At 39.6% G+C, this 17,849-nt stretch overlaps 1 protein-coding gene across 5 annotated transcripts in view; it reads left to right on the forward strand.

The window, feature by feature from the left end:
- Positions 1–17,849, forward strand: part of ZNF410 (zinc finger protein 410) — a 38,321-nt gene that overhangs the window by 16,391 nt on the left and 4,081 nt on the right. For 4 of the 5 annotated variants that reach the window (XM_087856130.1, XM_045807836.2, XM_045807837.2 and 1 more), the window contains 8 exons: positions 597–815; positions 1,986–2,177; positions 6,306–6,456; positions 7,066–7,247; positions 10,804–10,893; positions 13,194–13,319; positions 14,060–14,200; positions 15,670–15,797. In XM_087856130.1, the coding sequence (XP_087712256.1) occupies positions 597–815; positions 1,986–2,177; positions 6,306–6,456; positions 7,066–7,247; positions 10,804–10,893; positions 13,194–13,319; positions 14,060–14,200; positions 15,670–15,797 (1,229 nt within the window). Of the gene's footprint in view, positions 1–596; positions 816–1,985; positions 2,178–6,305; positions 6,457–7,065; positions 7,248–10,803; positions 10,894–13,193; positions 13,320–14,059; positions 14,201–14,499; positions 14,704–15,669; positions 15,801–17,849 lie in introns of those variants that run through there. The other variant, XR_006781472.2, reaches the window with a different exon arrangement.

The raw sequence follows: 17,849 nt of genomic DNA on the forward strand, positions 1-17,849 counted from the left end.
CCAAAACCTTTGGAAATTCATTCCTTCCCTTAGAATAAAGTTCTAGAGAGCAAGTGTTCTGAATTATTTCTTTACATTTCAGTGTAAACCCAGAAGTATAATGAAACATATTTATGATTCTATAAAATTTCAGTGATTTCTCAGGCTGTGGCTTTTCCCCCCTAAGACTCAAAAGACCTGTCACATACATGCTATAAAAATTAAAGGGAGGGATCTCTTCCTGAGAAAAATAATTTAAAATTTAGATCCTATTCTTGAGTTAGTATTTATTGCATAAACTATATTTTTCGAGGGAAAAGTACTGATTTCTGGCCTGAACAGGACAAAGGAAGGTCTGTAATGTCCAAATGTGGTGGATGGTTGGTTGGTTTGTACTGCCAAGTGTCAAACGAGTCTGTCCCTCACATTTTGGCTGACTCCCTTTAAAACTGAAAGTTATCTCTCTGTTCTCTTCTGAGGGAAATTTTGTATTTGTAGAATAAAAATGCTGCTCCTCCTGTAAGGGATGTTATAAGGGTATTCGGTGCTGTCTATCAGAATGGCGAGCTCTGTGGTGATAGGTGCTACATAAAGCCGTGGTGTTTTCCCTTTGCTAGATGATACTCCAAGTCATACAAACTCCTCCAAGGAGGTCCCTTCCTCGGCTGTGTTGAGAAGCCTTCAGGTGAATGTGGGCCCAGACGGAGAGGAGACAAGGGCTCAGACTGTACAGAAGTCCCCGGAGTTTTTATCCACTCCAGAGTCTCCTAGCTTGTTGCAAGATCTACAGCCAAGTGATAATACATCTTTTATTCTTCTTAACCTAACAAGAGCAGGTATTCTTTTATCCTTTTCTGAACTCTGCTCATGCTTAAGAAAAAAACTGGGGGGGTGGTGGTGCATATTTTACTCAATCATACTTAAAATGGAAAGAAGCCTTATTATTATTTTAGAGAATTGGTATAGTCTGGTGATAAGTTGAATGTGTAGAGGGAGAAGGCAGACTTTAGGATGACTCAGAAGTTTCTCGTTTGGGAAATTAGGTTGTGCCATTCAGCAAGATAGTGAGCCCAAGAACAGGGTTGGGGGGACCATGATTTGTTCCAGTTTGTGGTTGTTGATGTTGGGATTTCAGAGGGATATTCACGAGGAAGTGTCCTTTAGAGAATTAGAAACAGGAATCCAGAGTTCTAGAAATGTTTTGGTGCTTATCAGCATTCAGGAAATGTCTGAAACAGTGAATATGGATTCTTTGATTCAGGAGCATAAACAAAAGAAAGCAAATCTGGGACCCTGGAAAAAACACATTTAAGAGGGTAACAGAAGAGTAGGGAGGAGCTGCTAGAGAGGATAAAGTAAACAGAAGAAGAGTGGTATGGGAGAAGCCAAGAGAGGGAAAATGTCTTAAAGAAGAAAAGGTAGTAAATTATGCCAAATACCACACGATGGGCTCGTGAGATGAGGAGGGAAGTGCATGTCTGGTGACCCGAGCAAGAGCGATTGTTACTGAGGGAGTAGAGGTGGAGGCCAGGGTTCTAACCATGGTGGGGAGCGGATGACAGGTGAGAAAGTAGATAAAAAAAGTTAGAAGGTACACTTGCAGGAAACTTGACTGTGAAACAGTGAATAGCTAGAGTAGTACTAGGGATTTTCTCTTTTTAAAAATAAAGATGGGTGAGACAGATTTAAAGGCTCTAAGGGGAGGTTGTAAGGTGGCCAGTAGAGAGGAATGGCTTGTAGATGGCAGAGAGAAGATGATGGAAGGGTGGGAATCAGGATACTAGCTTGCTTGCCCTGGGGGGACAGCTTTGCCTCTGAATCCAGAGGACGTAAGAAAGATAAACCTGGGAGTGGAAAGGTGATAACCTAATGTAGTAGGAGAACAGAAGCTTGAGGTGAGAGGTGAAAATCTGGACTAGCTGATTCAGGCCACGAAGTATCTGGGCCAGGGCTGATAAAAGGGTAACTTGATGGGTAACTTTTACATATCCTCTTGTTTCTTCCAGGTCTGGGCTCTTCAGCTGAGCACTTAGTATTTGTACAAGATGAGGCAGAGGATTCAGGGAATGATTTCCTCTCCAGTGAGAGCACGGACAGTAGCATTCCATGGTTCCTCCGGGTTCAGGAGTTGGCTCATGATAGTTTGATTGCTGCTACTCGTGCACAACTGGCAAAGAATGCAAAAACCAGCAGCAATGGTGAGAACCCTGTGACGTTTTCATTTCCAGTATTCCGTGTGGAGATTTTGGTAATGCAATGACTGTATTTTGAAATGACTGCAATCTAAGTTATTTTGTTGGTGAGAGCAGACAGCTAGAAATGTGTATGTTGTTTGTCTTATTTTCTGTAAAATAACTCAGCTATGCCAGATACGTGTGCAAAATCAACAACACTAGCATTCTCAATTGTCAGCTTTAAATAATGTACAGAGCCCCTTTAAAGGGAAAACATTTTCACAGATCAAGATGTTATCTTGAATTGTTTTTATTGTACTGATCCCTATACTTTGAGCTTTTATACCGTTATAAAGTCAAAACAGTATTGCTAATTAATAGAAATAAAACTACAAAACCAGTGAAAATAAAGTTAATATTTTATTTTGGCAGATGATGGTGTTTTGCTGAAACTGAATTGCTACTCATAGCAGTTTAGCAATTTTAGTAGCAGCTACCACTGCCTTTTTTTTTTTTTTTTTTTTTGGAACCCATTCATCATATGACCTTAAATATCCAACCAGTCTATAGGGCTGTTTCTTTGGAGTTCAGCGTGCCTGTACTAACTCTGTGCCATTTTTCTTTATCCAGTAGTTTTCAAATGTAGTCCTTGAATCATCAGCATCACCTGGGAACGTAGAAATACAAATTCTCAGGCCTCATCCTACTGAATCAGAAACATGCGATCTTTTAGTAAGCCCTCTCAGTGGTTCCAGTACATGTTAAAGCTTGAGGACCATGACTCTATTCAAACCACCCCTAAACCAGTGCACAACCTTGGCTCATGTAACATGCTCTAATACTTTTTGTTTTAGAGCTGCTTGTATATTTTCTCTTTAATCTGTGACAGTTAAGGTACTACAACAAATTATGAAGGTAAGGTACACACTATCATTATCACAAACCAAGCTTAAGCACTGAAATCTTATGTTGGTACATGGCTGTTTGGAGCTCATGTGGCTGATCTAGAATATGCTTATGATTCTTTTGTGATTACTATGCAAGTGAAAATAAAAAATTAAAGACTTTCTCAAGGATCCCTGAGAGTATTTCAGGATATTCCAGTTTTAGAAACATTAACTTAAATCTTTTCTACATAGAGAACTCCAAACTTCTTTTTTTTAAGTTTTTATTTAAATTCCAGTTAGTTGACATACAGCTTAGCATTAGTTTCGGGTGTACAGTATAGTGATTCAACACCAGGTGCTCATCACAAGTGCACTCCTTAATCCCCATCACCTATTTCACCCATCCCCCCCACCCACCTCCCCTCTGGCAACCATCAGTTGTTTTCTAGTGGTAAGAGTCTTTTTCTTGGTTTGCCTCTTTTTTTTTCCCTTTCCTCTTTTGTTTCTTAAATTCCACCCGTGAGTGAGATCATATGGTATTTGTCCTTCTCTGACTGACTTATTTCACTTAGTGTGATAGTTTCTAGCTCCATCCATGTCACTGCAAAGAGAACTCCAGACTTCTGTTAATTTCAAGATAATTAGTTCTGCTTTGACTATCGTAGTGCTGCTTAGAATGGCCAATTTTACCATTTTGGGGAGGCTGTACAGTTCAGATTCTTCCTGGGATGCTTTTGCTAATTTCTGGATCCTGAAACCATCAGCATCTCATTGCAATAAGAAGGTACTGCTGTATGTGCTAGGAAGAAGCTGTGCAGGGAGGGAACTTTGGGTTTGGCATCTGGAGACCTGGGATCCAGACCTGGTGCCGTCATTAACTCATCCTCTGCCTGGGGGATTTAACCTTCTTAGCTGCAGTTTTCTCATGATCAGAACACAGAGATCAGGTAGCTTACCTGATTGGGTTGTTTTGGAGATTTAAATAAGATTCTATCTGGGAAATGCTTTATAATCAGCAAAGCATTGTGTGGATGTTTTTATTACTCTCAAAATAATGTTACCTTACTACCTAACAACTACCTTGTGTACTTGAATATAAAGTGAGCCCAAATATATGATAGTCTTCTATTTTGTCAATGAGCTGATTCCATAAAACCTTTTTAGGGGGCTAACTTACAGATATCTAAACCATTAGGCCTATAGATAAAATTAAACACTGTAAGTTGTTTTTTGAAAATTTTATTACTTTGATTACACACACATTTTAAATCATGAAATATATTAACTTAATATTGCTTTTTACCCACTAACATAATGAAATGATTTTATTTGGTATTTAAATGCATCTTTAACATAAATATCTTTGTCGTTACTAAAGCCATTTTGTGAGTCCTGTAGTAGTTTCTCACAGCACATCTTCACTTCTAAGTTGATTGAAATACACATAAATTTAAATTTTGTATATGATGCTTTATATAAGGGGTTAGCAAAGGGCCAAATGACCCCCTGTTTTGTAAATAAAGTTTTGTTGGAACACGGGCATCCTCATTCATTACAAATCGTCTGGCTGCTATAGTGGCAAAGTTGAGTAGTTGTGACAGAGACCGTAAGGTCCTCCAAGCCAAAAATACTTAGTGTCTGGCCCTTTACTGGATAAGTTTACTGACCCATGCTATCTATGATACTCTCACTGGAAATTTTATCCCAAATGCAAAGACCTCACATAACTGTGGGGTCTTTAAAATGTTTACAGTGTTATCCAACGTGTGTTATATAAGGTGTTGAATTTCTTTGTCTTTCTCTTTTTTGGTGGGGGGAACCAGTTCATCAGATGATCTCTAAATATCCAAAACTATCATTGGTTGATGTCATTTTAAGCTAATTCATCTTCTGCAAACAGTTCTTTGTATTTTTAAGGGATTAATTTCATAAGGACTCAAATACAGGGCAATTCACTATTTTCTGAGCAGTTTTTAAATTTCATGATTTTGTCAGTGTTCTCGTTTTATCTACAACATTGAATGCACAAAGCCCCAAATGTCAGCGGTTTAAATTTCTGTATTAGCGTGGGATTTCTACTGATCTTTCATTAGACATTAATTAGCTGGAGTTCTGGAGTTGGTGGGGAGTTTCCTTTATGGTATATACAGTTTTGTACTGTTTAAAATTTACCTATGTGCAGCTCTTTTTCAATTGAATAAAAACTATGTGGGACAATATTAAAAAAGAAAAAAATTAATACTAACTAACAAAAGGCATCTTAGATTCTACTCTGACCTTGGAGCAATTAGTTTTATGATTAGCTCAACTGTCAGGTTCCAGGAAATGTGATGGGCACCACATTTATTGTCCCTATTCTTGGCTTTTGAGAGGGAAATTTGGAAATATAAATCTTACTTCTGAGGTATATGTAGTAGAAAGATAAACTCCGTTTGCTTGTAGCATAATTAAGTAGTCGTAAATATTTTTCTCTGTTGATATCCGACTATATCTTGAAGACAAAGAAAGGAAAGGAATACTACGTGTAAATCTGGGATTTATATAAAGCTTTAATTAATTGATTTCACTTAAATTTAAGGGAGGCACTGCATTGCACGCTCCTCTTCTTCCTTCCTTTTGTTCTTCTGAACAAAAAACCTCAGTTGATGTTATTTCTAGCTTTTTAAAATGTGGTTAGAAATTATAAAATCAGCTGAGTTTTTGCATTCTTAAAGAGAAGTGGCACAGGAAATTAGAAGGATATTCTTATACTCTAAAATGATAGAAATAGCCAATTGACCTCAGAAGATAGAAATCTAAGAATGATCATCTACAAAAGAAATCACAACCATAAACTGAGAACTAAGCCAGAATGGCTGCCCTTCCTAAAATAAATATAAATTCGGTAATACCTAGAACAGGAAGCCGTCTTTAGCATCCCACTCCAGGTGTTGACGTATATGCTTCCCTGCCAATTTGTGTAATGCAGACTGGGTTTAACTCTCCTTTTTTATGTGAAACCATTGTGGACATTTCTTACATTTGCCAAAGAGGCCTGGTCTTGTGAAACAAAGCATGATGGCTTTTGATAATTCTCTGGAGTAAGGGGGTGGGAACAAATTGTGTGCTCACTTCTGTGGTTGATGGATATAAAGAGAGCTAGGGAGGCTGAAGATAGATATCTGCTTATTGATCAGTAGGAGTAAAGTACAGGAGCTTTATTGATTGAACCAAAGTACCTCAGCAGCTTCCTTCCCTGGATTACAAATATGTGACTCTGTTACAGGAGAAAATGTCCACCTCAGTTCTGGTGATGGGCAGCCCAAAGATTCTGGGCCCCTTCCTCAAGTGGAAAAGAAGCTCAAATGTACAGTTGAAGGCTGTGACCGGACATTTGTGTGGCCAGCTCACTTCAAGTACCATCTCAAAACGCATCGGTGAGCATAGCTGAGGTTCCATACTTGGAGCTCAAGAATGTTGATGCTTCTGGAAGAGCTTGTCCCCCAGCTGACAAATTAAAGGAAAGCAGGGGCTCCAGTTCACTTGCGATTAAGATATCTTTTGTTTTTTAATAGAAAGGTTTGCATTGTCTCATTTACCTCATTCTTCACAAATATTTAATAAGACATTTGGCACCTAAGCATCTTAGAACAAGAGTTCTGGAATCTCATTATAAAATATAATTTCTTGGAAAACTTAAAAAAAATACATAAGCATGGGTGTCACTCATAAACCTGTGAAATCAGTATTCAAGAAGTAAGGTGTGGGGCACCTGGCTGGCTCAGTTGGTAGAACATGCAGCTCTTGATCTTGGGGTCATGAGTTCAAGCCCCAAGTTGAACTGGGCATAGAGATTACTTTTAAAAAGGGGGGTGGGGAGTAAGGCCTGGGGCATCTGTGGTTTTAATAAACTTTAGATGATTCTGGTATATCCAGGTTTGGGATTTACTGTCTGCTTTGAGAGGCAATACGAGCTTTGATTTGTCCTTTCTAGCAAAGAGCATTTTCAGGTATTGTTGCTTATGTGATTTTTTTTTTTTTTCCAGAAATGACCGCTCTTTCATCTGTCCTGCAGAAGGTTGTGGGAAAAGCTTCTATGTGCTGCAGAGGCTGAAGGTGCACATGAGGACCCATAATGGGGAGAAGCCCTTTATGTGCCCCGAGTCTAGCTGTGGCAAGCAGTTCACTACAGCTGGAAATCTGAAGAACCACTTGCGCATCCACACAGGTGCGTGCAACCCCAGCGTTCCTGTAGTTAATCTACCCCTTGGCTCAGGGTTTGATTGCCTGTCCTTAGGAAAGGCTCTGAGGTGGGAATAGAAATGAAGGTTTAGGTTTGTTGCTAGAACTCTGAAAATGGAATTTCTTTTTTTCACATGCTTCATGGCACTTTTCAGTTAATTCGGTAACATTTATTGACCTTTCACCTGTGTGTGAGGAATGGACAGTGTTGATTTCTGCCTCTAGGAACCTAAAGTGTAGGAAGGGATATAAGACCTTCTCTGATAACAATGATATGATGAGATATGGACAAAATCAGTATTTCCAAATATCTTCAAATGTTACATGGTTGTAATTTTGATCGGTAATATTTATTGAATCACAGAAACCATACAGAGCCTCTTCCAGCCACTAAGTGGGATAAGGTAAGGGGGGAAGTGCAAAAGCTAAGATGAATGCCTGACTTTGAGGAGTTTGCTTGAGAAGCAGAATGGGAAAGTGACTTGATCTGGGTCAAATAGCATGTTAATATCAAAAGTGCAAAGAAAGATACCCTGAGTCTCATTCTAAGAGTTTCAAGGGTGATTTTCCAAGCCGCTTGGCCTAAAATGTGCTAAGTTTCTTGTCAGAGCTTAATCACTGAACCGAGACCAGTCTCTTAGGATGTGTAACTGTTCTTCCCCACTTCTTTGCCACTTTCTTTGTCTCTTTTTTCTTCTCGCATTGCTAAAATGACAGTAGGTAAAATTAAAGGGCATTAAAAAGTGAAACCCAAGCTGAAGCCACATTTGTTCCAGGTATGTCCCTGTGATTCCTGCTAGGTGGACATTACTGTTGGATATGTTTTAGGGCACAATAGCTCTGTTCTCGGCTTTTTCTTGAGAGACTAAACTATACTTGCTCCAAGAAGCACTTTGAATAAAAGAACAAAAAAAAACATCTTGCAGACTAGAAAAGGGAAGAAGTAGAGTTTACCATGCTCTGTGGTTGAATTCATTAACCTCTTCATCCTCGTGTTGCTCATTCTCTTTGTAGATTGGATAAAAACTGAACATCTTAAAATGCTTTCTTTTACTGTGGAGTATGACCTTATTTTCTCTCTTCATTCTAGTTCCTGCTAGCTTTCCCTTGTTAATCTCCTAATTGCTCATCATTTCCAGAACTTGTCGTTTCTCCCATTTCACTCGGCGTGTCTCTCGCTGCAGTCTCAGGGCACAGTGTAATCATTTCTCCTGGATGCCTCACAGATCCCAGTTGCCAGAATTATATAATATTAAAAGTTAGCATTTATTGAGGCAATTTAGTATGTGTCAAGTACATATACATTGTCTCATTTAATCCTCAAGGATACTTTATGAATTAGATACTGTATTTATTGACAAAGAAATAGGGGATTAGAGAGTTAAACAATTTGCCCGATATTACACAGCTAGGAAATGGCAGAGTTGGGATTTGAATTCTGATCAGACTCTAAAGCTCTTTCAAGGATTTTGTTTTTAAATGCTGACGTCTCAGTTTATCTGAAATGTCAAAAGTGACCTCATCTTTATTTTTTTTTTTAAAGATTTTATTTATTTATTCGACAGAGATGGAGACAGCCAGCGAGAGAGGGAACACAAGCAGGGGGAGTGGGAGAGGAAGAAGCAGGCTCATAGCGAAGGAGCCTGATGTGGGGCTCGATCCCATAACGCCGGGATCACGCCCTGAGCCGAAGGCAGAGGCTTAACCGCTGTGCCACCCAGGCGCTCCGTGACCTCATCTTTATTAGTAGTGACACCAGTAATTAAAGCTACTGATTTTGGTGACTTACCATGAGGGCTGACTGTGTGCCAGACACTATGCTGAACATATTTAACTTGTAGTGTCTCAGTTCTCAAAATAATCTTTTGAGATTATATTATGTTAATTTTATTTTTTTAAGATTTATTTATTTCAGAGAGAGGGAACACACTTGAGCATTGGGGAGGGGCAGAGGGAGAGAGGCAGACTCCCTGCTGAGCAGCATGGAGTGGGGAGTGATCTCATCATAAACAGTGATTTGAACAAACCCACTGTAGGGGCGCCTGGGTGGCACAGCGGTTAAGCGTCTGCCTTCGGCTCAGGGCGTGATCCCGGCGTTATGGGATCGAGCCCCATATCAGGCTCCTATGCTATGGGCCTGCTTCTTCCTCTCCCACTCCCCCTGCTTGTGTTCCCTCTCTCGCTGGCTGTCTCTATCTCTGTCAAATAAATAAATAAATAAAATCTTAAAAAAAAAAATAAACAAACCCACTGTAAAAGACATTTTTGAGACAACTGCAAAAAAACTAAACATGAACTGAGTATGAGATATCACCACCCTGATCTCACCACCCTGAAATCACGACTTGAGCCAAAATCAAAAGTCGGACGCCCAATGGACTGAGGCAACCAGGCACCCCAGAATTCCTCCCTTTTCTAAATACTTAAAGCATTTTTTTGTACAGGAATTTATATTAAGGCTATTTATGAATACATTTCTCTCTCACACCAGTCTGTGACCCTCAGATACGAGCTGCATCTCTGATTTTTTTTCGCTTTTTATTTTGAAATACTTACAGTCTCATGAGAGTTATGAAAATAGTACAGAGTTGTATTGTGTGCCTTACCCAGCTTCCCCAAAAAGTGACATCCTCTGTAGCCACAGTACAGTATCAAAACCAGAAAGTTAATAGTACTGTCAGTTAGTCTACAGGCCTTATTTAGTTTTTACAATGCATCTTTGATTTTTAAAATAACAATGTAATATGGTAGACAATAAAAATTATGGAGAAGCACAAAGAAGAAAGGAAATCATCCATAATAGCACTATCAGGATGTAACTACTTTCAGCATATTGTTACAGATTTTTCTTTGTACCTCTGACTGAATATCTGTTTTCAGTGTTTGCTTTAGACAGTGGAACTACGTAAAACCTATTTTATAACCTTTAAAAATGTGTACTTTATAGTGGATTTAGAAACTGAATCATAAAAAGGATTGATCTAAGGTAAAAATCCTGACAGCATATGCAGTGTTAATCTTGATACCCTCAAAAGGGTTGGGATCACTGAAGAAGATAGGTCAGTGTAGCTGGGGGTCAGCCCTTGAGCCAGGAAGGAGAAGGAAGTGTGATGCTCAGAGGTAGCCACTCTAAAAAAGAGGGCAGGGCTATCTGGTGGGCTGTCGGCTAGGAGACCACTGAGAGGTGACACTTGCTGGATAGATAACCCCACCGAAACTACATAGCCCGAATTCAAGAAATCTGAGCAAGTCATTAGAAACTGGCTAAGGCTAATGGGGAAAGAGAGTAATAGATAGGGGCCCTGGGTGGCTCAGCCGTTAAACGTCTGCCTTTGGCTCAGGTCATGATCCCAGGGTCCTGGGATCGAGCCCCACATCGGGCTCCCTGTGCTGTGGGGAGCCTGCTTCTCCCTCTCACACTCCCCTTGCTTGTGTTCCCTCTCTTGCTGTCTCTGTCAAATAAATAAATAAAATCTTTAAAAAAAAAGAGAGAGTAATAGTTCATCAGAAGACTGACTCTTCATGTCATTTTCTGTCTCTAGGAGAGAAGCCTTTCCTTTGTGAAGCCCAAGGATGTGGCCGTTCCTTTGCTGAGTATTCTAGCCTGCGAAAACACTTGGTGGTTCACTCAGGTACTAGAACCCGTGCAGTCATAGATTTCAGGGAAGGTGGAGAACCAAAAAGATAAAAGGGTGGTGGGTGGGGGAATGGTGAAAGAAATCTAGAAAGAAACAAACTGTTTGACATAAAGTTTGCTCCTCATGACAGAATCAGAAATCAGGGCTCTTGATAATTGCTTTATACTCAGCTGAGCCATTGATTGAATTGCTTCCTAATCCAGAGCTTTTCTGAGGAGATCAGCAAATTCATTTGGCACTGTGTTGGGTGCTTTATAAGTTACGTCAGATATGTACCATGGAGGTTATTCAAAGTAGAGATTTCCAAGGCAGAAGTGAACTCAAGAGTGGAGAGGGATTCTAGAACGGAATCAAGTAATTGTTCAAATGGTTAACCATGGGTAGCGTAGGGAAGCCAAAACAGGAGGAGTGGAGAGAAGGAACTGGAAGTTATTTATGATGAGGACAGCAAAGCAATTCGGTGGGATCGAGGGAGTTGGAGAGGTGTAAGCAATCAGGGATATGAATTTCAGAGTTGCATTCTTACCTGATGACAAGTTCTAAGCAGAAGGTGGCAAACTGATAACCTTAGGTTACGTGTGGACCTCCAGGTATGTTTTGTTTGGCTTGTAGGGTGTTTTCTTACGTAATAACAATACTGTTATACCTTTCAGAATTAACAGTTCTTTAGTTTTATCTCATACTCAGTTCATGTTTAGTTTTTTTGCAGTTGTCTCAAAATGTCTTTTATAGTGAGTTTGTTTAAATCAGGATCCAGTAAGGTTTAATTATTATACTTAGTTTAATTATTACACTTAGAAAATGTTCTTTAATCTAAGTCGGTCTATACTCACTTTTTTTTTTTTTTCCCCATGCCGTAGACTTATTCCACTGAAGAGTTAGTTCGGTTTTATAGAATGTCCCACATTCTGGATTTGTTGGTTTGCTTCCTTTTATGTTATTTAACTTGTTTCCCTAGATTTCCTGTAGGTGGAAGTAAGCCCTAAAAGCTTCAAAGGTTCAAAGACTTGGCAAGGATGTGTTATATAAATGGTTGTATGTGTTTCATTTTGTATCATCGTATCAGGAGCCACACAGTGCTTGGTTGTCAGAATTTATCAGTGGGTTCAGGTGGTAACACCCTGATCTTCACATTGTAAAGTTCCCTAGCACCTTTTGCTGTATGGTTTCATCTCTGAGTGATGCCTGAATTGGTTATTTCATTAGGATTGTAAAATGGTGGTTTTCTAATTCTATCATTCTGTCACATCAGCTGGAATTCTTCTGTGTATAATAGGTCTCTTCTCTATCCAGTAGGGCTATTTGGTAATTTGCACAGGAAAGGCAGGAAAAATGTGTGATCCTTTTCTTTTCATTTCTTTTAGTTACGAGTTTTCAAAATAAGAAATTGGTGCTCTTGTTTCTTCCAGTAGATTTATGGGTTTCTGTGTAGTCACTGTGTATCCATCCATTGTAGTTCTCTTTTAACAGCTTTTTTGATGTATGATGCATATACCTTAAAATTCATCCATTGGAAGCATACAAATCAGTGATAGAAAATATATAAATTGTACAGTCATCACCACAATCCAGGTTTAGAACACTTCTGTCAACACCAGAAAGATCCTTTGTGCCCCCTGGTTGTCAGTTCCTGCTCCCACCCCCAGATCTAGGCAACCACCGGTCAGCTTTCTGTCTCCATAGATTTTCCGTTTCTGGAAATTTTCTGGCCATTTCACTTACTTTGGCCACCTACTAATCTCCTGTAGGCATGTGTTTCTGACCGCAGCTATAAGGGTGGTTGTCCGAACAGGAGACTGAGAGCTTTGGACTTGAGGACACAGAGGGTAGTTCAGATCACTGTGTAGAAGAACGACCGGTTTAAATGCTGCCGACTGTGAGTGGTGGCAGGAACTGAGATAAGGGAGTATTTTGAACCCAGGGTTGGAATCCTTGAGGATGGTACATGTTCTGGAGGTCCGTGGAATACTCTATCTGGAAAGGGAAGGAAATATTCTGTGTGGCTTCCATGATCTGCTACCAAAGAGGTTGTGAAGGCAGCAGTACAGTAGGCCTGGAAAGGATAGGAGTTGGGAGCAATGGGTGTGCTCAGCCCTCCTGGTGAACTCTTCCTGCCTTCCCTGGTGTATGAAGGTTTTGAGTCTGGGGACCTCCAAGGCTAGGTGGAGAATGGGAGAAGGAAAATCCTCTTATGTTTAGTTTAACATTCTCTGAACTTCTCTGTCCATTCTCTTGCTGTCAGAAATGTACCCTGTTTTTTTGGCTACCCTGTCTTAACCTGCTCTCTGTTTCAGGAGAGAAGCCTCATCAGTGTCAAGTCTGTGGGAAGACCTTCTCTCAGAGTGGGAGTAGGAATGTGCACATGAGAAAGCACCACTTGCAGCTGGGAGCCGCTGGGAGTCAAGAGCAGGAGCAAACTGGTGAGGAGAGAGGGTGGAGTGGAGGGCTATGTCTTCTGGATTCAAAAAGCCAAATAACTGGCCTCTCTGGTTATTTGGAAATTTTCAGATTCTGTGCTGGGGAGAGAAACCTAGTTTCCTTTGATGGACCAGTGGTTTCCAAATACAGCTCTATAGTAAAATCTGTAAGCTTTTAAAATGTATATATTTGTATTGCCTGTCTACCCCTCACCCCCAAATAAAACAGTACAAACTGATAACTGAAATTATTTGGGAATAATATCTCAGAATCTGTAGTTCTTGTTTCTCTAGTGAGTTTGATGGTAACTAGTGCTGATCCATAAACCAGCATTTGAGTATTATTGTGATAAAGACTTCTATAAGATGAGGGTTTAAACATTTTTTACAGATCAGTCATGACTCCCTTTTTACCCTAACTTAAATTTGATAACTTATTTTGGTTATTTTTTTCAATGTCTTACTTTAATTAGTTATTTCATTCCAAATACTCCTTTCCAAGGATGCATTCATCCCATTTCATATATCAGTTCTCCAAATGCTGATCACAGGCAAGGATATTTATCTATGAGGCTCCACCCTTTCCTCTCCTAGGTTTATTCTTGCTCCCCCAAAGTAGATAGCATCCAAGATACAGGTTAACTTCTAGTTCTGAAAGGAAAGGCCAGCTTCCTGTGAAAGAAAATGGGGACCAGGCACAGCCTTGCCTGTCACGTGTCTCTCACATCCTGTTCTCTGTGCAGCCGAGCCACTAATGGGCAGTAGTTTGCTTGAAGAGGCTTCAGTAACCAGTAAAAACCTGGTGCCTATGAATTCCCAGCCCAGCCTTGGTGGAGAGTCCTTGAACCTACCAAATACCAATTCTATCCTAGGAGTTGATGATGGTAAGACTTTCAACTCTCCTTTATTTGGGGAAAATGGGCTGCAACTAGGGACTAAGGAATGGGGTTGTCTCCAAAATGGAGGTTTTAATTAATTTCACTTCTTGTCAGTAGCTGTGGTATGATTGTGTAGTGCATTTGTGTTCTTTGTCTCTGGGATGGATAAGTGAATCTGTTAAAAAAAAAATATTTTTTTGTTGGACAGATAATGTAACAAAAGAATAAAGAGAAAAAAATTTAAGAAGAAAATTATCCATCATCCTAGCATCCTAGCCCAACTATTTCTATCTTTCCTATTGCAGTTATGGAAGAACTTAACTTTTAAAACATTTAAACAGAACATAACCAGGTTTTACAGAGGAGATATAAAGCAATTTCTCCATACCTTCAAAGCCATACCTTCTGGAGAAAAGAAAGGGCTCTCTAGGAAACAGTTGCTCCTCTCTGGTATAGAAATTTCACCCAAGTTACACAGGCCAGGCCCTCTTCTCTGAAAAACTTAACAGGTGAGGTCAGCATGCATTTATTCAGTGCCTACTGTGTGCCTGGCACCATGGGAAGGATAAAGGTAGAAAACAGGGACCTTAAAATCTAGTTGAGAAGTCAAAACTTACGTATGGGAAATAACATTGAGTGAATAGAAGATCGTATATAAGTAAATGCTAAATTACACAGTACTGTCTGGAAGGGCAGTATATATTGAAAGCCCCATAGAAGAAACTTTCGATTTATTAGAGGCCTAAGCAGTTTATGTATAAACTATTTCCAGAAGATTTTTACAGTGATCCACCGATGAAGTCCGAGATCCTGTGTTTTAGTTACTCGTATCCCACTCAGTAAGTTTTGTGTATAAGTGACCATGTTTGTGTAAACTTCTGTGTGGAGCCCACAAGGCCCAGTGTGTGCTTTCCACAACATGCCTCCTCGGTTTCGTAATAGGATACCAGAGGATAGTTGAAGCATGAGACACAGAAATTGCATGGAACTACTTTGCCATTCTTAAGGAAGAAAGTCTCAAGGGAGGAAGGGACACTGAATAGGAACTTTGAAGCCAGATTTAAGTTCTTAACTTCTGCATAGTATGCTGTTTATATCATTGGTGGCTGCTTTAAGGGTTGGCTGTGGTCCCCTGATCTGCCTGCCGCCACAGCTTTTGCCCTGTTTCATGCATGGCCCCTCCAGCTAACAGTGCTAAAGCTATACTCTCTAAATTGGTATATTGAAAAATGGCCAACTCTTGATATATATGTATCAAGATTTTTTACCTTTTCTTCCCATTCCCCTTTTGTAATACTTTCCAGATTTCACTGGTAATGATTATTATTATTATCAGACAGGAATTAGTTTGGAAGAAATACTGGAATATGGGTTTTTCAGGGAGCAGTTTTTAGTGTTCTTAGTGAGAGGCTTGATAATGTAGGTAGGTGTATCTGTGGATTCACTTTTCATTGAAACATTTTCTGCTGTTTCAGAGGTGCTTGCTGAAGGATCCCCACGTCCCCTGTCTTCAGTGCCTGATGTGACACATCACTTGGTGACCATGCAGTCAGGGAGGCAATCATACGAGGTTTCTGTCTTAACTGCCGTAAATCCACAGGAGGTAAATCTATCTCTTGCCCTTTCTTTGTTTCTGTGGAGACTGTTGTGGACAGCGGTTGGGAATCTATTTTAGATGACCTGAAAATGACTCCAATTCCCCTTTCCTGGAAACTTTGGCTAGAATATCCTCCTTTAAGTTAAGCAAGAGTCCGCTTAACTTGAGCTTGATTGTTAGGGTCTCCTGGATTGGGAGATTGGTCACTCACGTCTGGGTCTCTCAGCTTTAATTTCCTTTATAGACATACCTTACTGAGTGATATCTGCCCCTACTGTTCTCTGGCTATAACGTGAGGATGCTGCTTTTATTTTATAAAGAAAACAAAATCCTGGACAGAGTGGTCCTTGAGCAAAAAAGATAGTGACAAAATCATTGAAAATAATCATTGTTCATTTTATTAGGGTCATAGGTCTATGAGATACCAGGCTGAACCAAGCCTTTAGGAATGTGTTCATTTGCTTGTGGAATGAGAACCATCATCTAAATCAGGGAAAGGTTTTAGGTTGATTCTAAGCATTCCCAACTCTATGGTCTTGGCTCTAACCCAGAAAACAGAATGAAAACCAGTCAGGCTTCTAGAATCTTAGGGTATTTTGTCCTGAGGGGGGGGTAGATCACTTCATCATGAGCTCATTTCATATGCATAAACTTTTGGCAAAATCCATGTACCCTGGATGCCTTTGTATTACAGTATCTCTTACAGTGCTCTCCCGTCTTTTCCCCTGACCTTTTCATTATAACCTGATACCACAAAATCAGCTCTTCCAGTATTCAGATGACTGCATCCTATATTAAATATTCTGGATTATTCTGTAAGATTCCTGGGGATGCCCAGGATCACAGGGCTCTGGACATGCATGTTAATGATTCCGCCAGAACCTTCCCTTGTATTCATCATTGTGACCCATCGTCTGAGCCTTGCTTATATTGAAAGTTTTTTTGCTGTTGGTTTCGTTGGTTCTTTGCTAAGTCACCTTCTCCTGGCTACTGCTTTGGAACGTAACTCACCTACGAAGACTTCCTTTATTATTTCCTCTCTTCTTTATGTATTTAAAAATTTTTATTATTAAAGTTTTCAAAGAGTGTAGCGAGAGAAAGTATAGTGTAATGAACTCATGTAGCTCTCCCCCCAACTTCAACAGTTAAGTTTCTGCTATTATTTTCCTTTCCCTGCCTACTTCTTGTTATTGCTGTTCTGTTTGTGCTGGAGTATTTAGAAGCAAATCACAGACATGCCTTTTTATTTGTAGACATTTCAGCATGTACCTCTAATAGATAAGTATTTTTTCATAGCTGTAATATCTTCATCATACCCAGCAAAATTAACAATTGTTTATTGATATCCTCGAATACTTAGTCTGTGTTCCTTTTATTTTTTCTCAAAATGTCTTTTAGTGGTTGGTTGGTTGAAATCAGGATTCAAACAAGACCCATTCACTGCATTTGGTTAATAATTCTCTTTATCTCTAATAGTTTTCCCCATCCCCCTACTCCCTACCCCTGTTTTTTCAGAATGACTGCCTATTTAATAAGAATTCCCCACGTCTGGTTTTGGCTGATTGAGTCCTTTTGTTTTTTAATATATTTCTCTATCTACAGATTTCCTAAAAACTGGTAGTTAGGAGCTTAGATTCATGTTTAGTTTTCCCCCTTGGCAAGAATATTCTATAGGTGGTGCTCATGCTTTCTGTTACAGCTCACAGCAGACATGAGCTTAATGATTTACCAATGGGTTACGTAAAAATTTTGGCAAACATTACTGATCATGGCCTAGATCAGTTTTTTTTTTATTAAGGCTTGCAAATGGTGATTATCCTAACTCCCTTTTTCTTTCTGCTTTTACGAATTGTGATTCTTCTATAAAAGAAATATTTTCTCTCATCAACTATTGGATTGGTCTGAAGCAGCTCAGAAAAATCATCTCCTTTTTTATCTAGTGGAAATTATTATCCTGACAGACCAACCCACAACACTCAACCTTTTCCTTTTTTATATTTGTAACCTTGGAGCTTTTCTCCAAGGTTTTGCTTTGCTAAATACCTTTTTTTATCGAAG

This window comes from Ursus americanus, chromosome 26 (genome assembly GCF_024610735.1).
Source record: "Ursus americanus isolate L20-20 chromosome 26, mUrsAme1.1.p, whole genome shotgun sequence".
Lineage (NCBI taxonomy): Eukaryota > Metazoa > Chordata > Mammalia > Carnivora > Ursidae > Ursus > Ursus americanus.